Source organism: Phaseolus vulgaris, chromosome 11 (assembly GCF_051622355.1).
Source record: "Phaseolus vulgaris cultivar YP4 chromosome 11, ASM5162235v1, whole genome shotgun sequence".
Classification (NCBI taxonomy): Eukaryota; Viridiplantae; Streptophyta; class Magnoliopsida; order Fabales; family Fabaceae; genus Phaseolus; species Phaseolus vulgaris.
This window is the reverse complement of record NC_143508.1, coordinates 46,769,563-46,797,089: the sequence shown is the minus strand read 5'-3', so window position 1 is coordinate 46,797,089 and position 27,527 is coordinate 46,769,563. Positions and strand designations below refer to the sequence as shown.

At 29.0% G+C, this 27,527-nt stretch overlaps 1 protein-coding gene across 1 annotated transcript; it reads right to left on the bottom strand.

The window, feature by feature from the left end:
• Positions 1-1,669: 1,669 nt before the first annotated feature.
• Positions 1,670-9,631, bottom strand: LOC137824962 (cytochrome P450 72A15). Its single transcript, XM_068630635.2, has 5 exons — positions 9,349-9,631; positions 8,195-8,412; positions 5,543-5,787; positions 4,033-4,420; positions 1,670-2,186 (listed from the first exon to the last, which is right to left on the bottom strand). The coding sequence occupies exons 1-5, from the start codon at positions 9,629-9,631 to the stop codon at positions 1,761-1,763; spliced, it is 1,560 nt and encodes a 519-aa protein (XP_068486736.2). The 3' UTR covers positions 1,670-1,760.
• Between the last annotated feature and the right edge of the window lie 17,896 nt (positions 9,632-27,527).

Genomic DNA, 27,527 nt, shown 5'->3' with positions numbered 1-27,527 from the left:
AGGGAACATGTTTGTGTTCCTCACAAATTCTCATGGACAACATTAAATAGGTCAAGTTTTAAAAGTAAATAAATCAATAAGATTAATAAATTTTTGATTTTGTGTTACTATAGCAAGTTATTTTTAGAGCAGATGATAATATTAACATTATTAAATATTATTAATATTACTAAATATTTTTAATATTAATAAATATTTTTAATAGTATTAAATATTATTAAATATTATTAATATTATTAAATATTCTTAATATTATTAAATAGTATTAATATTATTAAATATTCTTAATATTATTAAATAGTATTAAAATTATTAAATATTCTTAATATTATTAAATAGTATTAATATTATTAAATATTCTTAATATTATTAAATATTGTTAATATTATTAAATATTCTTAATATTATTAAATAGTATTAATATTATTAAATATTGTTAATATTATTAAATAGTATTAATATTATTAAATATTGTTAATATTATTAAATAGTATTAATATTATTAAATATTGTTAATATTATTAAATATTATTAATATTATTAAATATTGTTAATATTATTAAATATTATTAATATTATTAAATATTGTTAATATTATTAAATATTATTAATATTATTAAATATTGTTAATATTATTAAATATTATTAATATTATTAAATATTGTTAATATTATTAAATATTATTAATATTATTAAATATTATTAATATTATTAAATATTATTAATATTATTAAATATTATTAATATTATTAAATATTATTAATATTATTAAATATTATTAATATTATTAAATATTATTAATATTATTAAATATTATTAATATTATTAAATATTATTAATATTATTAAATATTATTAATATTATTAAATATTATTAATATTATTAAATATTATTAATATTATTAAATATTATTAATATTATTAAATATTATTAATATTATTAAATATTATTAATATTATTAAATATTATTAATATTATTAAATATTATTAATATTATTAAATATTATTAATATTATTAAATATTATTAATATTATTAAATATTATTAATATTATTAAATATTATTAATATTATTAAATATTATTAATATTATTAAATATTATTAATATTATTAAATATTATTAATATTATTAAATATTATTAAATATTATTATTTATGATTTTATAATTAATTATATTATAATAATATTTTTAATATTATGTATATAATTATTATGATAATAGTTGGTAGGTAATAAAGATCTTTTATGTAATAAAAATTCGTAGATAATAAGATTCGTGGGTAAAAATTCGTAAGTAATAAGATCCGTGGGTAAAAATTCGTAGGTAATAAGATTCGTGGATAATATTTGGTAGAAAATGCTGAATTTACCTACGGATTCAAATCTGTAGGTAATATCCATAGATAATGTTGTCCGTAGGTAATATTCGTAGGTAATGCTGAATTTACCTACGTATTAAAATTCGTGGGTAAAAATCCATAAATAATATTGATTATTTTTTGTAGTGGTATATGGAAAAAGTTTTACCCTAAAATTGAAATTTAAAATATTTGAAGTTCAATACAAGTATGGAGAAACCATCTATATAGAATTTTGTAATAAAACATACAATAAGGACAAATATATAAAGAACTATTTTATATAATTTTACAATAAGATTTTGTTTTCTGCATGTAAACTTTTCCAAGATAAAATTCTAGCTTCAAGCCACACAACACAAGATAGAAAAGTATTAAAAACCTTTTCTTAGGCTAACAAACTACAACTTTTGTAATATAATATTCGTGCCGAATTGAGGTTGAGCAGTTATGACTGTAACTGGAGCATGAACATATGAGGAAGATAGCTCAAACTTGAAGCTTTGCAGAATCAGAGATAAAGCCATTTTGGCTTCAAGCAATGCAAAGTTTTGGCCAATGCATATTCTAGGACCCCATCCAAATGGGATAAATGAAACTTGACCATTTGTTGCTTTTAAGATTCCTTCAGAGAATCTTTCTGGTTTGAACTCTTTTGCATCACTGCCCCATAGTTCAAAATCATGATGCACCAACACAATTGGAATAGTAACTAGTGCTCCCTCTGGTAAAGTCATATTTCCAACCCTGGTTTTCTTCCTTAGGACTCTTGTAATGGCAGTAACTGGTGGGTATAATCTTAGAACCTCGTACAAAATCATTGTGACCTATGACAATGCCACAAGAAACTATAATGAATTAACATTAATAACATTCTTTCAAAAGCAAGAGATTTATTTTTACAACAGATAAAGCTTAGCACAATAGTATCAATTTCTCAAAACTTTTTCTATGGATAATAAATGGAACTTTTTTTTTTGAATGAGGTGTGGTAGCAGGTAAACTTGATTAAGTTGAATCGAAATGAAAAAAAGAAACCACTAAGATGAAAATTAAGGCTTATATTAATAAAGTCACCATTTGCCATTAATGAAGATTAAGGTTTATATTAATGAAGTTACCATAGGTTATGACTGATAAAGAACAATGGTATACCAATAAGTATGAAGTTATCATTTGCTCAGTCTATAAGGAATATTAAATTAGAAATATATTTATGACCCCAGCACTGTGACTTCAAGATAATGATAATTTTTTTCTAGAAAAAATCAGGGTATCTTTAGTTAATCATCATAAAAAAAAGTATAAAAAGTGTGACAATTATATTGTTGTTAAATTTTGTTATTAATTATAATACTTAAAACCATTTTTGACATTAAATTGTATTTTTAAGGATTAATTTGACATTAAAGTAGTTTAGAGATCTATCTGTACTTTTTAGATATATTAAATCAATTTTAAGATTTCATAGTAATTTGTGTTCCAATAAAGAGATTTTGTAGGATTTCGTTTTAATATTCTGTTTTTAACTAATTGAGAGAAAATTAGAAAAAAAGTATTTTTTTCATTCATGTGACTTATAATATTAAATTTTATGTCATGAGATCACACTCCAATAGAGAAGTTTTATAAGACTTAGGTATTAAAGTTAAGATCATATACATAACTCATAATGAAATTATTTTAAAGTTACATTTGATAGCTTAAGCTCTAATTATATTGGTGAAAGTTAAGCTAAACTTTTTACTAAATAAGTCAAGTTAGACTATTCCTAAAAATATGTTCAATTAATCAAAATAATTAATCTATAATGTTGGCTATTTTTATATTTACAGGACTAAAATCAATGTGAACACATTATGAGGACCAATAACATGCAAAAAAATATTTATCAATTTTTTTATAGGAACTAATGTCACAAGATAATATATTATTGTAATTAAAACATTATTTAATGGGTTAAATATGTTTTTCGTCCTTATACATTCATACGAAATTGATTTTCATTTCTAGTCCAAACTTTAGATCTCTTGGATACTTGTAGTGAGGAATTGTTGGAATGGGTTCTTGGTAGATTTTTTTTTAAGTGACAAACAAATTTCCAGCATGAAATAGGATGTTAAAATATTTCATGTTGATTTATTGCTGGCATAAATAGTATAATATTATAATATAGTCCACGCTAGAAATTTGTTTGTCAGTGAAAAAAAATGGTAAATACTCATTCTAATAGCTTTCTTACTACAAATACCTAGGAAGTATAAAATTTGGATTATGGACGAAAACTAATTTTGTATTATAATACACGGATGAGAAACACATTTAACCCTTTTTTTTATTTATTATTTTCTTAGCTTATTCTTTTTAAGTAACATGTTATTGGTGTAAAATATCCATTAATTTGATCAATAAATAATTCATCAAGAATTTTAATTGACCATTTTGACTATAAATTCTCTCGAATATGCTTTCCATCTACAAGGTTCAAATTAATTAAAAACATGTGTAGTTTCAAAATTAAGATCATATATATAGTTTTAGGCATTCATGAATGTTGTATTCAAGTTAAGCTTTACTATTTTAACATAAAACTTTAGTTATCCTAAAATTATATTTTCAATCTAGTGATACTTTTTAATGATTTAAGCAAGCAAGATAAAAACTCATACTTACAACTTTTAGACGATTTAATCCTTCATAATCTGGTTCTTTTGTGCCAAAAATTTCAATGACCTCTTCTCTTGCTAGTGTTTGCCAATGGGGAAACCTACTCAATAACACCATTGTCCAATTTAGTAGCACCGATGTTGTTTCTTGTCCAGCAAAGTAAAATAACTTACACTCGTTAATAACATCATTGGTGTTCATTCCAACATCTTTCTTAACTCCTCCATCTTCAATCTCTTTTTGATTTGATTCCAATAGTAACCCTAATAGGTTATCATTTGGAGCTTCACATGTCTTCATGATACCCTCCTGCTTTTGGATAATTCCACTAAGTACATTTCCAATTTCGTAGTCAATCTTCTTCATCCTATTGTTCAATCTAGTTGGTAGAAACCTAACAATGGAAAAGGGGTGATCAATGTTAGCTTCACTCTTCTTCTGATTTAGTTTTCTTATTCATTTTCATTTTTAGTTATGTATGGTACATGATTTCTATAAATTGTAAGAAATTTGAATAAAACCTTGTGATTTTCATGCATTCCTCCCAACCATATTACTAAGTAACATAATAATTGATTAATTGAAAATATGAAAGTAGTCTCAAAGAATAAACATAGGTGTTTCACGAATGATGTATGGGAAGGAGGAGCAATCTCATCGCTATTTGTTTTTCGACTGCAGGTTTGCTTAGCTTGTTTGGTGTTTTTGTTTTGAGTGGGTTGGTGTGAAGTCTGTGATTCACATTGATCCTGTGTCAAATTTTCTCAGTTCGAGATGTGTAATGCTTCAGGTTTGGTTAACGATTATTGGGGAGCAATCTGGGTTGAAGTTGTGAGTGAAATTTGGAAACACAAGAAAAACATCATTTTTAATAGGGAAAAAACTGACGTGTCAGAAGTGTTTGCAATTGTGCAAGTCAAGATTTGGTCTTGGATTTACTCTAAGTCTCGTTGTAGGTCTTTCTCTTATCCTAATTGGTGTTTGAACCCTTTGGCTTGCATGAGATTGGTTTGTTGATGTTCTTTTGGAGGTTTTGTTTTCCTTAGGATTTGTGGTTTTGCTGGTTTGGTAGGTGTTTCTTGGGATGGTGGAAGAAGTTAAAGTACAATTGTATAAGGGTTCGATCATCCTGAAGTGATTATTATTTATTTATTCGTTTTGTTGATAAAAATAATGTTGCACTTTAGACTACAAGATCAATTGTAACTTGTAACTATCTTAGTTTGTGCTTTTACATTTTCCATAATACCTTTATTAAGTATTTAATGAATATTATAGCATGATATTATAAAAAGTGATAGGATGATTGATGATATGAAATAAATTAATACTTTAGACAAGTTGTGTTTTATTTTCTTGGAAAGAAAGTGTATGTCAAAATAATACTAAATTTTCTCTACTAATTTATATAAGCATTATATCACACAATATATATATATAAAAGCATCACATGTGTATTGTATTTTGTTTGTTGAACGAAAAATTGAGAATACGAAAGTGTAGTTGAATAATGTACCTCCACCCTGGAATATAAACAGATTGAAAGACCTTGGCTGTAAGTTGTGCTTGTTCTTTGAGGAGTTGAAACACTATTTTTCCTTCTTCATAGCTACTTCCGAAAGCTGTACGAGAAATCACATCAGCTGTCAAGTTATTTAAGAATGGCCAAACATCTACCATGCATGATCCTGTTTCTCTTAGTAACATCTTCCATTCCTTCATCATCTCGATACAACTATGATACATGGCAGGCAACACAAGCTGCAACAGATTTTGAGACATTTAAAGATGAAGACAGGTATCCACTGGAATCCACTGATGCTAAAAAGAATAATCATTTCACTTTTGTACTCGGATTTGATTATTAGATTCTACCAATTGGAATAAGAACATACTTCAATTTTGTTGTCACTAATTTAGAATTTGTGATCTTGTAACTTTTATATGGAATTATTAAAGAAAAATGATAAACTTTGTTTAGGAAGTGGACATTAATTCGAATATAATTTCGGAAATTGGTTTAGAAAGATTTATATTTTAGTCTTATATATCTAACATGAAATATGTTTTTTTTCCTCTATTTTTTACATGAAATTAGTTTTCGTCTCAGTCCAAATTTTATACATTTCGGGTATTTATAGTAAGGAAACTATTATAATGAATTTTGTGACAAACGAATTTTGAGTGTGGACTAGGATATTAAAATATTTCATGGTGATTCATTGCTAACATGAATATATAATATTAATAGAGTTCATGTTGAGAATTTCGTTTGTTATATAACAAAAAATACTATTAAGGACTTCTTAGAATAGTTTTCTTCCTATAAATAACCATAAGATTTAAAGTTTGAACTAAGAATAAAAATCAATTTCGCGTGATAATACACATATGATAATACATACAGAAATAACAATTTCTAGTAGATATATGATATTCAACCACACTTAAACAAATATATATTTTATATAACTATGTATTTAATTCAAAGAATTGAATTTGAATTCGCTATAAAAATGAATGATAACTTTTATTTTGAGGAAATTTTTAACATCTTATATATCACTACAAGAAAATCATGTAATAAAAACTAATTTTAAAGACAAAAAATAATTAGTTACTATAGTAACTAAATTAGAGACCATTTTAGAGACTAAAAAATTTTTTTGTTTCTAAATTAGTTTCTATTATAGTTAAATGGTTTCTAAATTGGTATCTAATTAGCTACGAAGGTTTTTACTACTAAATTTAAAATCTAAATAATTGGTAGTTAAAACTTTGGTAACTAATTAGTTATCAATTAAGAAACTAATAATAAAAACTAATTATTTAGAATTGGTTTCTATTTCATAATTACTGATTAAGTCAATTTACTATGAAACAAATAATATATAGTTGTTAGAAATTGAATTTTTAAATTTCACAAATTGATTCATTAAAATGAGCTTTAGTTCTTACTTAAATATTTTAATTTGATTATATATCTAATTAATATAAGATCTTTTATCACTTAAAATATAATTTTTAAGATATTCACCTATTTTAAGAAATAGTTTTAATTTTTTTCTCTAAAAAACATATGAACAAGTAGATTGACCTAAATAACAGTAATTCCAATAGGAGTAGGTCACGCCAACAACGACAATTTTTATTTACACTCTCCTCTTTGACTCTTGCGCTCTTTAAGCCTTTTTAATTTGAGAAACCATAACTAAATTCATCCGAAATTTCAAGAATTAAAAATATAATTAACACTTATTAAAATGTTATAATCCACACTAATTAATTGATCTCCAACGAAAAAGTCTTTGTTTCATATAGAATTTTAATTATTTTTTCATGAACGTTTTTAAAAAGAAAATAAAAAATGAAATAAATATTTTCTTAAATTAGAATTAATTTAGTATGGTTTTCTAAATAATATATAAATTAATTTAATTTATGAAAAGTTTATTTAAAGAACATTTATATGAAAATTTACATGAATCTAGATTTTTTATTTTCAATAATAATCCTACTCTCATTCTCATTCTCATTCAATCAAATTACTCAACTATTTATATGTTAAGTATAAAGAACTCTTACTTATAATATGATATTCTAAGATAAACACTACAAGAAAATCATCAAATAAAAACTAATTTTTTAGACCAAAATAATTAGTTACAATAATAACTAAATTAGAGACCATTTTAAAAATTAAAAAAAAAATAGTTTCTAAATTAGTTTATATTATTGTTAAATAGTTTCTAAATTGGTATCTAATTAACAACCAATGTTTTAACTACCAATTATTTAGATTCTAAATTTGGTAGAAAAACTTTGGTTGTTAATTAATAATAATAAAAACTAATTTAGAAATCAAAAATTTATTTAGTCCCTAAAATGGTGTCTAATTTAGTAAGTATAACAACTAATTATTTTTTTTCTAAAATTAATTTTTATTTCATAATTTTCTTTCTAGTGAGAGTATATACTATTAAATGTAGTTGATCCTATTGATTTAGGGTTTATCAATTTTCATTAGAATAGAATCATACCAGAAAAATTCAAACTGCATAGAATACGTCACTCCATGAAGATTAATAACATAGACTTCAGAGATCATGTGAAAAATAAGAAATTTTTAGTAAGAAAACTCCAGAATGATGAAAAAGAGAAGAAAAACCTTGAGTTTGATGATATTAAATGCAGGGTTGATGATCTTTCTGTGCTTTGACCATTTCTCTCCCTCAAGATCTACAAGTCCTGTTATGAGAAACTTGGCAAGTGGATTAAGGATTGGCTTTGGAAAGTCATTCATCATGTTCAGAACCTCTTTTATTGCTTCAGGATCCATAATATTCACTGTAATCTTAGGGCCATACCAAAAAAACGAATTCTTACCTGCAAAAATTATTAACTTATTTTCTCATTAAGCATGTCAATAAATAATAATAATAATATATTTTCTCATTATTTTATCGTAATAATAATGATGATAATGATTCACCAATGGTATACGATAACAACATAATAAACTGGAATATTTGATTACAAGAACTGCAAGTGGGTCTCTTTATTTGCTAATACAATTATATATCACTGGTTGGTTATTCAAGTATTTAATATGGATTCTTCACACACTCTACCCAATTGATTATTGAAATTTTTTAATGTAAAGTTTGTAAGACTAAACATATGTTAAAAATTTGATAATTGTGCAAGATAAATGCCCTGATACTTGGATTTAAATTTTATCTTATCTTAACTTTTCAAAATTAGTTTATGTTTTCGAACGAGCGTTGGAGCTTAGAGAACTATTGCCTTGTTCCTCCCTTTGGTTGGTCGTTATCATTCTCAGCTTTCTGTTTCACATTCCTCCTCTCGGTCATTTGGTAGCACAAGCTGAGATGGTACTTGCAGAAGGCACTTCGACGATCAAGTCATTCAGGGTGTCGGCACTCGGTTGTCAAAGTACTGTAGATAATGACATACCTGATTCTTGAAATTTGTGTTATTTATATTACCTTAATTGACCTTCGTTAGTGGGTCGATTAGGAGGTTGGTTCCAGTTTAGGGTTACGCTAAACAACTATTAATTATAGATTAACCATGCTGACTTGGTCAACCCATGGTTCGTCGTCATGGGTCGGTCGGCGTGTTATCACCTGACCTTCTTATCATGGTCCAGTGATCAGATGGTTCGGGATTCTGACCGACCACCTAGTCGTCCGGTCATATTTATAAATTAAAAAATTACTTTTTTTTTTATTTAGTTTTCTAATTTTATGAAAAACACTGAAAAATTTATAACCCTCTTAAAAGGTATAGAAGGCATACCAGAGACTTTGACCAAATGATTTTGAAATGGAGCAAGGCGAGGAGCAACATCATCGTTGATGAGTATGGGTTTAGATTTTGCTTGATGCAGCATCATGCTCATTGCTTTTATGTCTCCAAAGAAAAGTGTGTAAGGGTTTCCCTTTAAGCCTTGTCTTCTCAGGAATCTCTCTGCTCTTTTCGGTTCCAACCACACCCAATTCAGTGCTTTTGTTAAGAACATGATAACAAATGCAATCAAAAATCCAACACACATCATCATCATTGCTGCATCAACTTCCATTTCCGATGTAAAGTGTCTGTAGTTGGAAGTTCAATATATATTTACAAACTGAAGCAGAGAAGGCAACAAATGGCGCATATTACGCACATATGTATGGACAAGAACAACCTCAAAATACTTAACAAAACGACACACTAATATGCCTAAACACCAAAGACATGCATCGTTGAAATTTAGGAACAACCACCTCTGTTTTCTGTAAACTTTGTTTCTTTCCTTTATAAATAGTTTAGACAAATGTTTGACGGACAGTTCTGCGCGATGAAGATTATATATTTTATTAAAAAAAATCAAATTATATTCATATAATTTTACTCAATTGGAGTAAGATGGAAACTCATGTAACATGATTATATATCAATATGAAAAAATTATTTAATAATAATTAATTTAGAGATAAAAAATAATTAGTTACTATAACTATTAAATTAGATAAATTATTGGTATGTAAAATAATTTCTGTTAAAAATTTATAAAATAATTTCTAAATTAGTATCAAACTTTAGCTATCAAAGTTAGTTTTAGTTATAGACCATTTTAGATTCTAGATTAGTTTTTAATTTTAAATTAAAAGCTAATTTAGAATTAAAATAGTTAGTAGTTAAATTTTGATAGCTAATACTAAATATCATTTAAAAATTATTTTATAAATTTTATTAATAATAGAAACTATTTTAAATGCTAATATTTTTTATTTTATAAAATAATATAGTTGTTATAAAAAATAATTATTTTTAATAAAAAATTAATTGTTATTAAATGATTTTAGTGTAATGTATATCATCCCAACCAAAAAAAAGTTATATTTTTTTATTATTAATAATAGAAAATACTTTAAATATTAATAACCTTTAAATATTTTAAATTTATGTGATATAATATACTCATATACATAATTTTAGTATATATTTTGTCTATTAATATAATTTACTTTTACAGTCTATTTTTATTCTATTATTGTAATCAACATATACCTAAGAGATTTTATCGTAATATTATGACTAAGAGATTTTATCGTAATATTATGATAATCTATAAACTCATTTGTTTCCATTCATTCTTATTTCCTTCTTACACTTGTTTTTTTTTAACATCCATATAATTTTACAAAAAAAAAAATAGATAAACAAAAAAATTTATTTCCCTCTCAATTTACTACAAATTTAATTCTTACTTGAAAAAAAATCTACATAATAAAAAATTAAGATTAATAAATAATAGTGGAAAATAATTATTCATTTTAATTTTAATTAAATTTAAGTCCCTTTTAACTTTTGAAAGGAATAATAAAAAATATACGTAACTAGTAAAAATTGATCGATTATTTTATTAAATAAATATGAGTCTTATATAGCGTTCAAAATATGTAATAAAAATAATCTCCTAATTTATAATAATGATAACAATATTTTATTCTTTCTAGTATAATAAAATAAATCATTTTCTCCGTTAAATTAACTCTAATTGTAATACAACTAATATTCCACACACAAGTGGTGATCCAAAGTTCTTGATCTTTTGAAAAACATTTTTAATAGTCTCTCTTTCTTAGGTTCTTAAAAAGATCATCAAATAGCCTTTGTATAGACTTAAGCAAGTGGTCAAAGTTGTTAGATCATTAATTAAAACCAATTGGAATCATTTAAAAACAGTTCAAAACACTTAACATAATTTTGTTATAGAAATAACAAATTGTTTTCCGAAACAATAGATTGTTGAATCAATTGATAGAGAAATTTGAGATGCTATTGTAAATGGTCCTTTTGTACCCAAATTTGAAAAAGATGATGTTTTCATTGTAAAACCTTGCTCCCAATGGACTGAGAGTGAAAGTAAAAGAGCTTAATATGATTGCATTGCTAAGAACGTTATCACTTATTCTTTAAATTCTGATGAGTTTTTCAGGGTCTCACAATGTGCTTCTGCAAAGGAGATGTAGGACATCCTTGAGGTTACCCATGAAGGCGTCATTGATGTTAAGAGAGCAAGGAAACATGCTCTGATTCAAGAATATGAAATGTTCATAATGCTTAAAGGGGAAGTCATCTCGGATGTGCAGAAAAGATTCATCCACATAGTGAATCATCTCATCAGCCTTAGCAAGATCTTTGAAAGGGAGGATTTAAACATCTAGATCCTCAAATTCATGGATAGATCTTGACAACCAAAGGTCACTGCAATTTCTGAATCTAAGGATTTAACAACATTGACCACCACCTCTTTGTTTGGTAAGCTAAGGAAGCATGAACTTGAGATGAACCGGCTTAAGAGTTGTTGGTTATAGGGATGGTTAAGACTCAAGTGAGTGCAGTAATGGTGAAACTCTTAACTTGCTCACAAGCAAGTTTAGTAAATTCTTGAAAAAGAACAACCTGGACAGGAACCAATCTTCAAACAGGTATAATAGTAAGAAAGTGTATGAGTTCAATTCTACAAACTATACTTGTTTTGCCAATATTGAAAGGAAGGGCAAAGAAAGAAGAGTCTGCATTTCTTGGCAAGATAATGATGATTCATCCTCTAGCTCATCATCAAAGGAAGATGAAGAAGTCAATTTGTGCTTGATGTACTAGTACAAAATATCAAAACAACGACCCTACATTTCATAGAGCAAACGATCTAGTATTTCATAGAGCAAACAATTTGACTAGACGATGTAATGAGAGCATCTGTTGGATGATCTTCTTGAAGCACCTACTGAAGGGTGCTTTAATATGGAAAAGGAAGATATTGATTTGGTGATTTGATTACATCAAGCAAATATCCTTTGAAGATATTACTCAAGAAAATCTTATGCAATATCTCTCGCAGCAGCATTGGAAAAAATTACAATCATTGTGCAACTTTGAAGGAAGTTTGGAAATAATATATCTACAAGAGAAGCGAAAACAAAATCTGGTATAGGTTGGGAATGAAGATATCTGCTTAATAATTTGAAACAAAGAAAGAAAACATTTGATAATTGTAAAACAATATCATGAGGCAAATTTCAAATATGATTTTGTGGAAGGAAGAGAAGATTATAAAAGAGACATCAAAGGGAGAATGATGAGAGCTTTTTGGATCTTATTTCATAGCGCACATCAAACTCTAAACCTATTTTTATTTCCTTTTTTTATTTTTCTTATTTTTTATAAGTGCCTAATTGTAGCAAAAAAGACAGTTAAAAAGGAATGTAAAATATGAAGAATATGTATAATTGTCAGCAAGAAAGCATGTCAATCACTCCAACCATAGTAGCACATGAAGAACATGAAAATAAGAAGCAAAATACATATAATTGTGCATAAAAGTGAAGAAAAAAAGTAAACAAGGATGGGGTATTAGAGTCAATGCACCCAATGCATGGAAAATGGCTCAACAGAATGAAAATCTACAAAACGGTGAGCGCATCCCCATTCGCTGAGCAAATTGAGGCCATAACATCATAATCTTCCAGAGGCAGAAGCGTTGAGTGAAGTAGAATACTTCACCATGAAGAAAACCCAAATTCACTAAGAAAGGACTCAAGCCAAATTTAATTAAGTTAGGATCAAGAGGATTTTGCTTGGAACCAAAGCTAAGCCAAGCCTACCTCATAATTAGAGATTTGGTAAGGATTAGGAGGATCTGGTGTCAATCCTTCACTTTGAAATATCAATAAGCCCAAGAAAATAAGATTAAAGATCAATAAAAATGCTTAAGGATGAAGAAAGCCAATTTGACGAGCAGATTTTCCTACGTCGAGCAAATCACCAATCTCCTTGGACCCCTTTGAATCCCAGTTCTAAAACTATAAATAAGGACCTTGGGGTAACGTCTAAAGCATCGAGAGGCATCAAAATAAACTAAAAGGCACTAATAATGAATGCAAGAAAGGAAGAGTCCTTGAATACTAAGATGTACCCAGAGATTTAGGTAGAAGGATCAGGTGAGTTCTTTGGAGAGGCTTAAATAGAAAGGTTCTGCTAATTTAGGCTCAGAGAGTTTGAACTTTAGAATTCAATTAGGTCAAGAAGGCTAAAGCCTCAGAAGAAGTGAAGACAAATCTTTAGAGGAAGGAATCTAGAAGCCAAGTTGATCGCAACATCAAAAGATCCTTATTGTTGTAATTTAGCTACTCATTTTGAGTTGAATTGTAAGATTTCATTATGAGTTGCTAAATCTATTTTGTTGGGATTGGATGACATTGTGATATTTCTAGAGTTATTGTTTATAGATGCATGTTTCCCTGTTATAATCAAATTCCTTGGGTCTGGTAGTGTGCTTAATGCTCAATGGTGAGAAACGACCATTGTCCATAGGGAATGAATGAGACCAGAAGGTGATTTCATGTTTCTGAACCCTATTCAGTTAGCCATAGGATTCAATGATTGCAAAGCTCAGAGCTAAGACTATGGTGAAATGTTTCATCCTAATGCAGAGGTAAGATCATAAGAGTGGTGTGGCTTACTGCTCTGGATAACCTTGTACGAGAAATCGGCTTGGTTTGGCCAAAATAGGAACATGGATTTTGAATAAAACATCGCATTTATAAATAACAAGAACAACAGAGATTCACAAGGTTATTCTAATTCTAACATTTGTGTTATATTGTTATCTCTCTACTTCATTGATTGTCTAATACTTCACCTTTTGATCTAAATAGTTAGTAGTTTTGTTAGTGTTTTTTTTTTGTTACATGAAAACTATCTTTAAAATTCAAATCACTTCATTATAAAAGATAATCTTATTGTGGTAGTGTTAATTCCCTTTGGATACCATAACCCTCTACTGTACTATAGTTGATTCGGTCTGCTTGCCAAGTAAAAGAGTGAGACTTAATTACACAAGGAAAATACTTATATATCCCACGCACCCTTTTTTCCTTCGCATGGGAGGTTAAACCCCTTTGGGTTGATTCATTTGTGATTTCCCATTGAATTCTGAGGTTGTTTGATAAAGTTTGTTCTTCAATTTTTTGTAGTAGATTATGTTTTATTTTTTATCTTTTTGAAATCGAGTTTCTGCCAAAGGAATAGTTTTTTAAGGCTTGTTGAGAATTCAATTCTTCTCTTTAATTATATTTCTTGGTTATTTCGCTTAATTCAAATCAATCTCTTGTTCACTTAGTTTGAGAGGTAGAAGATAAACATCTCACGAGTACACACTTGGAACTAATGAGATACTAAATACATCAGTAGATGCTTGTTTTGCTAATAAGATTTTGTTGAATTTGATTGACGCTTGCTTGATTAAGTTTGACATCTGTGTGAGAATTAAAGGATGAAATTTTAGGAAAATCAATGAGTAATTTGTGGTGAATAAACTTGGGAGGAACCTAAATTCTCTATTGTTTTTAATCGTCTTTTATATTTTCTTGTTGAACCATCATAACCCCTATCATTTATTGTTATTTCTAAATTTCATTGATTGCAGACAAATTTGAATACTGATTTTATTGGATTTGTTAGATGATGACTTGAGATTTTTTAACCTTGTCTATACTGTCATTTCTTTAGCATTAGACAAATTCTCACCTCCTCATTAGATGGTATACGTTGAAAAAAATTTAATTTGATTGTTAAAAGACAATTGTATGCTATTATCCGAGAATTCAATTTGAATATGGTGTCGAGTTTTTTTATTTATGTTTGAAATTTTTTTTCCCTACATTCTTTATTTATCTACATAATTTTATTTTCTACGTATCTAAGTGTGTTTTCTTTTGTTCATTTTATTTAATAAGATTTTTATTATAGTGAAAATAATGTTAATAATAATAATAAAATCTAATATTCATCTTATTCTATATTATCTTATTTCACCTTATTTTGGTTATTTACTGTTAAGCACCAAGTCATATCTAATTTTTTTTTTACTTAATCTTATTTTGATTTGTCATATCTTATTTTATTTTATTTCTTATTTTAATTATTGTTTTTATTTTATTTTTTATTTTATTTTTTTGCTATTTTTACTTTTGATTTTTCTGTTTCTATTTTTACTCTTAATTTCTATTATTGTTTTTAATTTCTATTATTTTCCTGTGGTTTTGTTTTTAGCAATTTTAATGTTGTCTTCATTTTTTTACTTAAACTTTAGTTTTGTTTCCTTTTAATTTTGATGTCAACAAAAGTTTAGGGAAGTTCGTGAAAGTTGTCTGGGAAAAACTCTGGCTAGAAAAGATTTGGTGTTTAAGAGTATCCAATTGTGACCCAACTCTCTTTTATGAGAGTTTACGTGGTAAACTTTCAAAGCTTTTTAAAAAAAATATGAATACCTTTTTCTTAGAGTGTTTAATAGATCTATGTATGTTTAAGCATATTAGTGCTTCCTTGGTGTATGACTAGAGCAAACCCAAGTGAATTTCATTCATTTGATCCAGGGATTGAACGTACATACCATAAGCTAGCTAGACAGTTTAGTCTGCTTGATATTTTTGTTAATAGGTGATCTAGAAACATAGCGTTTAATTGTTCTTCATCTCCTACTTCATTTTATCTTGATTCTGAAATTGATATTAAAGTTGAAAGAAATTTGAGAGAACTTGGTGCACCCGATGTTGCCACCCAAACTCTTTATATTCAATATCCTGATTTAGATGTGGAATGTGAATTAAAATCTAGTTTAATACACTTTTGCCCAAGTTTCATGGTCTTGCAGGTGAAGACCCACAACAACATCAAAAAAAGTTCAACATAGTGTGCACCACCATAAGACCAGTTGGGGTTCCAGAGGAGCACATTAAGCTAAAGGTGTTTCCCTTCTCTTTGCAAGACAAAGCAAAAGACTGGTTGTACTATCTTCTGCCAGCATCAGTCACTAGCTGGGATAATCTGAAAAGAATGTTCTTGGAAAAATTCTTCCATGTGTCTAGAGTATTGTGATTCGGAAGGAGATATGTAGAATAATGCAAATGAACAGGGAAAGTCTATTCGAATATTGGGAGAGATTCAAGAGACTCTGTGCAAACTGCCCATTCCATCAAACTCATGAGCAACTTCTCATTCAGTACATATGGACAGACAAATGATAAACACTATTAGTGGATGAGCTTTGGTGGACAAAACATCTACTGCTATGAGGCAAATGATAGAAAACATGGCATCCAACAACTAGTAATTTAGCACACGGCAACTCATCTCTTTTACTCGAGGAGTACATGAGATGGGGACCACATATGTTGTTAATCGTGCACAGGTGAGAACCCAGTTTAAGGATCTAACCTCTATGGTAAAGTAGCATACCATGTCTTAGATAGTTGTGAAGGGTATGTAGGATTTGTACTTATGATAATCATCATAATGATGTTTATCCCACATTATATGAAGTTGAAGGAGGCAACAGTACTGAGTTTCCTCAAGCATATGTTGCTAATATATACCATAACAATAGACCATATAATCACCAACAGTAGTAGTACAACCATGACCTCTCCTCTAACAAGTACATCTCAGGTTGGAGAAATCATCCTAATCTGAGTTGGGGGAGGAACTTGGCACAACAACAAGATTACATATCATATCAATATGGTGCTAGAACACCTTACCAACCCCCATATTTATGCCAACAACAACTACCTCCATCACCAGTTGTTGCACCAAGAAAGAGTGGATCATCTCTGAAGAAATAGTGAAGCAAATGGATGAGTATAATATGAGTTTCAAACAAAGAACGAATGCAAGCTTTCAAGATGGCTATTGGCATGAACCATATGTAATCTCGAGGGTCTTATAAGCTTCCCTCCCAAATAATTATTGTTAGAATTAATGGCCTAAACAATAGAGGGGTGAATTGTTTGACAAAAGATTTTCGCAAAGATTGGATAAGAATGAAGTTTTATCAACAATCACATAAAGAGTAATCAAGAAAGCCAAACAAATAAAGTAATTGAAACTGTTTGCAGAAAATCAATCGGTTGAAACTTCATTTTAACCGGTTGTTTATGGCAGCAGAAACAACAAAATCAAATCAAACAATTTATAATAAGTGAGAGAGAAAGACATTACACCCTCAATTTATACTGGTTCACTCAACCTCTGAGCTACATCCAGTCTCCAGAATAACCATTGGGTTTTCCACTAGTAATCAATCACAGATTACACTCACTCAAAGCCACAAAGAGGTAATCTTGATAACCCAAGAACACTCACCCTTTTTGCCTTTCACATAACCACAATGAGAACACCCTCTAACCTTACAGGTTTACACACTTTACAAGTATAGAAAAGTAATAATTACAAGAATAAAGAAGGAACAGATTACACCTGGTATTTCAGGAATCACAGAGCTCCTAAGATCAGTTCTTGAACCAATGCACAGCCTTTAGGCAATCTTGCAAAACTTTGAATCAAATCTCTTCTCAAAAACGTTTTCAATCTCACTTTCTATATGTTTTTTAATATAAAGAGAAACCATATTTATAACTCTTAAATCTAGCCGTTTTAGGCAGTTAATATAAAGAAAAACCAAATTAGTTTTAATTCAATTGAAAACATATTTAATAGGTTTTTAAAAAGCTGTTAAGAAATGTGACAATCAACCGGTTGAAATTTCGTTTTAACCGGTTGAATTGGTTTTGACAGTTAGTCAACCAAGTCAAAAATAGTTTTGAAAACCTTCAAATAAGTTAAGTGTAAAACAACTGATTATATCATGAATTCAACCAGTTGTTTTTCTTTTTGCTTAGAAAAACATTTTTTCTATTTTAAAACAGATTGATTCAGCTTGTGCATAGGATTAAGAATGATCTTTACAAAAATTCTAAACACCCTAGAACTAAGCTTCAATCAAAGCAGCAAAGCATCAAGCCTTCATCACAGATTTATTTCATCAAAGCTTCCATATTCTACAATATCAATCCATAAAATGTGAGATATTAAATATATCAGTAGACACTTTTTCTAATAAGATTTTGTTGAACTTGATTGACTCTTGCTTGATTAAGTTTGACATATGTGTGAGAATTAAAGGATCACAATCTTAGGAAAATAAATGAGAAGTTTGTAGTGCATAAACTTGGAAGTCGAGGGGTAAAAGAGAAACATCTCACGAGTAGACGCTTGGAAACATGTGAGATATTGGATACGTCAATAGACATTTGTTTTGCTAATAACATTCTGATAAATTTTATTAATATTTGTTTGACTAAGTTTGACATCTATGTGAGAATTGAAAGAGTGTAAATCTTAAGATAATGAATGAAGAATTCATTATTGAATGAACTTCATAGTCAACTTGCTTTCTTTAATGTTTTATAATCGTCTATCTTAATTTTTTGCATAACAATCTCAACCCCCTCACCCCCTCTTTTATCTTTATTATTATTTCTAACATGTTTGTAGATAAGTTTTGAATATTAATTGACTGAATTTACTATTTGATTCGTTAGGAAACGACTTGGGATCATCTAACCTTATCTATTGTAGGGATATCGTGTGCGGAAGCGTAATAATTTCAACCAAAGATTATGAGAAATTAAAGTAACAAAGAAAATGAGAATGATACCAGAAATTTTTAGGTGGAAAACCCCTTTGAATAGAGGTAAAAAACCACCGGCGAGAGAGCCAAAACTTCCACTATAATGGTATTGGGAGTACAATGAATTCCTCTCAGGCTAATAGAAAATAGCCCCAAAACAAATTCTCTCTATATGGGTTAAACACTTACACCCAAGAGAAGAAATAGAGAGTATAAGAAAAGAGAGAGGAAGTAGTGTATGTTGTTGTTTGTTGTGTGTTGTGTATTACATTGCTCGAAGGAAGTCACTATATACCGTGGTTATAGGAGACAACAATAATAAATACAATTAATGGTAATTAATCTCCCTTTGATGACAATTAATTGTAGTAAGAAACCTCCATTTAATTACAATTTAATTGTGGTGAGTAACCTCTTTTTGATTGCAATTAAGTGTGGCAAGTAACCTCCCAATTATGCCAAGAAAACGGTCAAAGGTGAGTCATAACCCACAACTATACTATCATGTATTTGGTGTTAGACGGTCTAGAACTAGTTAAACCGTCTATGCTGAAATCATTTTAATTTAATTATTAGGAACCTACAAAATTTATATTAATTTTTTTTCTTCGCGTAACTTATTTCTAAGTCATACATTTAATAATTTTTACTCTTTTATATAATTCTTGACACTTATCTCATTGTTATTTGATACTCTCATTTGATATTTATAAAATTATAATTTCTTTATTAATATTTAACATTGAAGAAAAGAAAAGGTATATCTTTTGATATTTGATAATATCATATTTCCTTTACTAAAAATTTTAGTTTTCACAAAAAATTATTTAAACTAATATTTGGAACAGCGCACGATATATCCGTTTCTCTTATTTGAAGAACACATTTTTTTTTCAAACACTCTATAAACATTTTTTTTTGACAAAAATGATCGGTAAAGTGATGTTTATGTGTGCACGCAATAGTTGAACTATTTGTACCCATTCACGAAAAAACAAAGCCCTTTGATTACTATGAAGAAAGAAATTTAATTTCCAATGTTTTCAAAGAAAAAATATATATTGATTTATATGTATATATAATTAATAATATATATTTATGATTATAATAATGAAGTGATTATAATACAAAAAAAAAATTAACATAATTAAATTCGATAGTCAAAGAGTCTTTAAAAAAATGTATGGCAATAATATAACTCAATAAAAATGATCTTATAAAGCTCTTCAAATTAAATATGAGATCATCTTTCGAGTTTGTAATATAAAGCATAATTCAAAAGAAATGGATTATTTTTTCATAAAACATTTTATATTTTATAAGAGATTTATGGGGTTGAGTTAGACTTAAAGTCCACTTCGTAATATGGTATTAGAGTCATTTCGAGTCTATCCTAGCGATTGTTTGTGTTGGGTTTATCGTGTCACCCGCTATCAGGCCGCTATTGGACCACCCATAATACATCACGCACGAGTTGACAGTCTCGACGTGTGGGAGGTGTGTTGGAGATTCCAGATCAACTAGAAATTAGAGCATTTCATAGTATATAAGTGGATGCAAACCTCACCTCATTGAACCGATTTTATGAAATTGAATTAGGCTTAAATTTCACTTCTTAATACATAATTCAAAAAATTATAAAGAGCACTACTTAAGTAGTCTCTACAAAATGTAAAACAAATTCCACTCAAGTGATGATTAATTTAAAAGGATTATAGTAAAAACCTATTTCGTCAACACATAAAAGATTATTATTCTTCAAGAACCTTTGTTTCACAAAATAATTAATATTTCCGTAAGTATTTGAAAAAGTTGTTCAACCTGAAATCAATGGAATATTATCCTTTTTTTAAAAAGTTTGTAAATATTTTCTGATAATAAATATATTCAATTATAACTAAACATAATTGACTATTATGTTTTTCCGGTAAATCAAAAAATATTTTGAACTAGTACAATTGATTATTATTAAATATATTTGATAATTTATGAAATTATATTTTTTAATATTTTTTAACATAATTGATAATTTCTTAAAATGATCGATTTATTTGCAGAACTCATAAAAATCAATTTTAATCCAAATAATTGATTATTAAGGTAATCAACTATTTGAGATAATCGATTATTATTTGAGATAATTAATTATATAATCGATTATACACTAATTATTATTATGTTAAAAACATAAAACATATTTTAATACTAAATTTCTCAAAATTATTTTCGATATTGATTAGTAGTTTACATTTAATCATTCTAAGACAGTTAAAGGTATAATTGTCATCAAAATATTATCATAATCATTATAAATGCCAACAAAATATGTTACTTGAAATTAGTGATAAAAAATGTCACAAAGTAAAGAAATAACTTGTTTATCAAGAACTTATTATAATTGAAACAATTTTTCAATTAGAAAAGAAAAAAAGTGAAAAAAATAACTAAAATATCTTACTAAGTAATACAAAATAATTATAAAACATTACACTTGGTTTAATTTTTAATATTTAAAACCTTTCAAAAATTTACTTCAAGATGGCCAACTGATAACACGGTTAATAAAGAATCATAGCACTTGTGCAAGATGATGATTTAAAAGTCATCCTTGCTTAAAATATCAATTTGTCTCAAACATATAATTTTTTTTTAATGTAAATTTTTGTTTTCTTTTCTCAAAATTAGGGATGTTTAAGTGAATTCGACTCATATAAATTAACTCATGTGTTGAATTAAAAACAAGTTAACTCAATCTCACTCATTTTTTTTAGTTGAAAATTATTTTTTTTTAAAATTTTGTAACTCAAATTGATCAACCAAGGATTGGTGGATTAAGTGAGTTGGTTCACTTAAGTAATTTTATTAAGGAAATAATAATTATAAAATTATATGCAATTATTGTATGCAATATTTGACGATATTGTACCCAATTATATGCAATTAATTTAATAATTATAGAATCTCATGATTAGTATCCTACCTAATTAGATTGTAATTTGGGAGAGAGAAACTCCTACATATTTCTTATACATGACTGATGTAATATACACATAAGAGAATAAGAAACATCTTTTCTTCTTACCATTTTTTATCATTTTCTTATATGGTATCAGAGCACCTCCATTTTTATCCCCTAAAAAAAAAATCATGTCTGGCAAAGAAGGCATCAGTAACGAGTCCGATAGAAACCTCGTACAACACTTCAGTGCCGAACAAATTCAACAATTGGCAAGGGCTATTTACTCGCTCAACAATAACGGTAAAAGTGACACGTTTATTAGCTCTGCAGGTCTGCTTGCCCATAACTCCTCTTCTAATTCTGCTTTTACGAAACATGGATTTTGGATAGCGGAGCAACCCATCACATTGCATCTGATTCACAATTTTTCACACACACTTCATCATCATTTATTTCAAATGTTAATCTGCCCACAGGCTCAACTGCGCCCATCTCATCTACAGGCACAATTAAATTCAATGACAAAATCACTCTCAAAGATGTTCTTTGTGTTCCTTCTTTTAATTTAAATCTCATGTCCATTAGTAAGATAACCAGTTCACTAAATTGTTGTGTCGTTTTTACTCCACATGGTTGCGTTTTACAGGACTTGGCTACGGGGAGGATGATTGGCTCGGGTAAACAACACGCAGGCTTATACTACATGTCCCCTCTTCCAAACCAAGCTCACGCATCTCAAATATCGACCGATCCTGATTTATGGCATAAGCGCCTTGGACATCCTTCTCCAGCGTGTCTACAACTTGTATCTTCCCTACTACCTATCTCTATCAGTAAAAATCTCATTCCCATTCATAATCATTGTAGTATTTGTCCCAAAGCTAAACAGACAAGGCTACCCTTTCCTTTAAGCACAATAAAATCTCATTCTCCATTTAATCTATTGCATTGTGACATTTGGGGTCCTCATAAAACCCCAACTCATTTTGGAAAACGTTTTTTTCTCACTATAGTCGATGACTATACTAGATGTACTTGGCTATTTCTTATGAATCACAAATCTAAAACCCAACATCTCTTAGAGTCATTCATTACATTTGCACAAAATCAATTTCAGGCATCTATTAAAACCATCCGCGTTGACAACGGACTGGAATTTATTTCAATGTATGATTTTTTTTCTCAAAAAAGGTATTGAATGTCAACGCACTTGCGTTTACACTCCTCAACAAAATGGGGTAGTAGAACGCAAACATAGACATGTTTTAAACACAGCACGAGCCCTCCTATTTCAGTCCAATTTACCATTAGAATTTTGGGGAGAATGCGTTTTAACCGCCACATATATCATTAATCGCTTGCCATCACCTTTACTAAAAAATAAATCACCTTTTGAGCTACTATATAATCAACCACCTTCACTTTCTCACCTAAAAACTTTTGGTTGCCTTTGTTACGCAACTGTTGTTTCACCTAAGCAAAAATTTGATCCGCGTGCCCGACAATGCATCTTCATTGGTTATCCTCACAGTCAAAAAGCATACAAATTATTTGATATAGATGCAGGCACTTTTTTTACAAGTCGGGATGTCATCTTCCATGAAAGTGTTTTCCCATTCTGCCAACAGTCACAGACACAATCCTCACCTCCATTACAAGGTATTTTGCCCACTATTGACATTGACTTACCCACTCCTGTCCAACATTCACTCGATCAACCTTCTTCTCTTACTCATCACAATGCACCTGAACCTCCATCAAACCAACCTTTTTCTCCTACTCGTCACAATACACCTGAACCTCCATCAAACCAACCCTCTTCTCCTACTCGTCACAATGCACCTGAACCTCCATCAAACCAACCTTCTTCTCCTACTCGTCATAATACACCTGAACCTCCAGTAGACCAACCTTCTTCTCCCATGCCAAGAAGTTTAGCACCCATTACCAAACCTTCTCCAACCGACCTTCCTGTTCGACGATCCAGTCGCACATCAACCCAACCTTCCTGGCTTCAAGACTACGTAACGGGATCCCAAGCCAATCATTCGACCACTGCCTAAGACCGACAGAATGGAACCAGGTATCCTATGCATAATTTTCTTTCTAATTCACGATTTTCTTCTACACATAGTGCATATCTTGCTAACATCACAGCCACCAAAGAACCTCACACTTACGCTCAAGCTATCCTTGATCCAAATTGGCAAAAAGCAATGGACGAAGAGCTTTCCGCCTTGCAGCTAAATCAAACGTGGACCTTGACATCGTTACCCGCTGGACAGAAACCCATCGGATGCAAATGGGTTTATAAAATAAAGTACAACTCAGATGGTAGCGTCGACAGATATAAGGCGCGCCTTGTCGCAAAGGGGTACACTCAGATTGAAGGTGTCGACTATTCTGAAACTTTTTCACCAACAGCAAAATTAACAACTTTGAGGTGTCTCCTCACCATTGCAGCAGCCAGAAATTGGTTTACTCACCAGCTAGATGTGCAAAATGCCTTCTTACATGGCACATTGCATGAAATTATTTACATGGACTTGCCACCCGGACATCATCGACAGGGGGAGAACATTGTATGTCGACTCAACAAATCCCTTTATGGTCTTAAACAAGCATCTCGAACATGGTTTTCAACATTTTCTCATGTGATTAAATCTGTAGGATTTCAACAGTCCAAGAAAGATTACTCTCTATTCACAAGACAGAATAACTCATCATTTACTGCCCTTTTGATTTATGTGGATGATATTCTTCTGACAGGAAATGATTTGACAGAAATTCAGCGTGTTAAAGATTGTTTATTACAACAATTTCGCATTAAAGATCTTGGAGATCTAAAATATTTCTAGGGATTGAATTTTCCCGTTCCAAAGCTGGTATTTACATGTCCCAAAGAAAATATGCGCTTGATATTTTGCAGGATACGGGACTCAGGTGCTCGTCGAGACAAATTTCCAATGGAACAATACCTAAAACTCGCACCAGACGATGGAGAGTTATTAAAGGATCCAGTCAAATACAGGCGACTCGTGGGACGACTGATATACCTCACGGTTACTCGGCCTGACATAGCATTTTCGGTTCGGACCCTAAGTCAATATATACAGGATCCACGAAAACCTCATTGGGATGCTGCAATTCGAGTCCTAAAGTACATCAAAGGATCACCAGGACAAGGATTGTTATTGCCATCCGAAAACAATCTGACATTGACAGCTTATTGCGACTCAGACTGGGGAGGTTGTCAGACAACTCGGAGATCCGTATCTGGATATTGCATTTTTCTTGGTTCATCTATTATCTCATGGAAGTCAAAAAAACAGACAAACGTATCAAGATCATCAGCGGAAGCAGAATACCGCGCAATGGCCAATACTTGTTTGGAGATAGTTTGGTTGCGATATCTGTTGCAGGATTTAAAGGTGCCATGTAACTTGCCAGCTCAACTTTTCTGTGACAATCAAGCGGCATTACATATAGCAGCAAACCCAGTATTTCATGAATGCACAAAACACATTGAGATAGACTGCCACATTGTGCGAGAAAAATTACAAGCTGGAATAATCAGTCCTTCATATGTACCGACACAGTATCAGCTCGCAGATATTTTTACGAAGGCATTGGGCAAGGAACGATTTTTGACGCTACGACACAAGTTGGGGGTTCTTGATCTTCACCTACCAACTTGAGGGGGAGTATTAAGGAAATAATAATTATAAAATTATATGCAATTATTGTATGCAATATTTGACGATATTGTACCCAATTATATGCAATTAATTTAATAATTATAGAATCTCATGATTAGTATCCTACCTAATTAGATTGTAATTTGGGAGAGAGAAACTCCCTATATATTTCCTATACATGACTGATGTAATATACACATAAGAGAATAAGAAACATCTTTTCTTCTTACCATTTTTTATCATTTTCTTATAAATTTTGTTATCTCAACTTGTTTTTATATATTTATTGTAGTAAAATCAAAGTGGATTAACTCGATCCACCTATTCATAGCAGTATAATCAAGGTATTCACTTATTCCACTAAACATGAAAGTAATATTATAAATATAATAAGTAAAACTCAAAGTTTTAACTTATATAATTGGTAAAAGAAAAAAATTAAGCATCCAAATCATTCAAATACTATTAAAGAACATTCTAATCTTAAAAAAAATCAAAGTCTCAATCTACATAATTAAAAATAAAAAGTAATAAATAATTATAGTGAAAAATGATGAAAAATATTATAAAGTATTGTTTGTTTTTTATGGGGTCAACCCACCTCCAACCTAGTTCAAATAGGGAAGCCAAATGAACTTGTCATGTGGGTATTATCTGAACCCGTCCTAGTTTTGATAGAGAATCCTGCATTAACTAAGTATAAGTATGGGTATAAGTAAAACCTGTTCTTTTTTAATTGGGCATGGGATGGGGATGGGTGTGTATATATTCGCTTCCTCCCCATCCCTATACCCTTCCAATACTCATTATCATCCTCATACACATTCTCGTTTTAAATTACTAAAATACCTTTAATTTATTAGCTAACCTAACAAATTTATATTAACTTTTTTTTCAACCTTAGTTTCGTAACTTATTTCTAGGTTATATATTTGATCAATTTTACTCTTTTTTGTAATTATTTGATCTTTATCCAATTGTTATTTGGTACTATCATTTGATATTTATATAATTATAATTTATTTCTTAATATTTGACATTGGAGAAAAGAAAATGTTTATCTTTTTAACATTGAATTCGTGATAATATCATGTTTATTTTATTGTAATTTTTAGTTTTCATAAATATTTAACTAATATATGAAACAGTAAAGAGGTGGATACATGTATACCTGTTTTCCTATGGAAATGAGGATAAGAGAAAAAAAAATCATAAATATGTGGATGAAATTGAAGAATAACTTTTACTTCAAAAATAAAAATAGATACTCAAACTTCAACGGTCCCTCAAACTTGTTTAACCCACATATTAAATGGATGGAGTTCAATTTTAATCAACATTAAAAAAAAAAATATTTTTCCAATCCGACCCCAACTCAAAATTGTATCAACTAATCTGGCTCGCAAATTTTAACTCATTTTCACACATCTCATAAGAGATAAACTTTTATCTAATTTTCCAAAATCAAATTGACAAAATAATTATGTATTCATATATTTTTAAACTTAAAATCAATTCAGTATATGTTTAATAATATGAAATAATTTTTATTTTTTTTAAAAACATGACTTTAGAAAAATAGTGATAATTTGAACACAGTAAGAACACAAAATATCATCATAACCATGCTGAAATGTATTATTAAAAAATCTGTCCAAATGGAAACTTATCTTATTTTTTAAAATTATTATTATTATTTGCATACTGATTTATTTATGATATTAATGTATTTTCCTTATTTGAAGAACAAACTTTTTTCAAACACTCCATAAACATTTGTTTGACAAAAATGAGTAAA

Coding starts and splice junctions, on each gene's coding strand:
- LOC137824962 (XM_068630635.2), bottom strand. CDS start 9,631: ATGGAAGTTGATGCAGCAATGATGATGATGTGTGTTGGATTTTTGATT. Junction 8,413..9,348: donor TCATTTGGTCAAAGTCTCTG/GTATGCCTTCTA, acceptor TAATTTTTGCAG/GTAAGAATTCGTTTTTTTGG. Junction 5,788..8,194: donor TTAATATCATCAAACTCAAG/GTTTTTCTTCTC, acceptor AATCTGTTGCAG/CTTGTGTTGCCTGCCATGTA.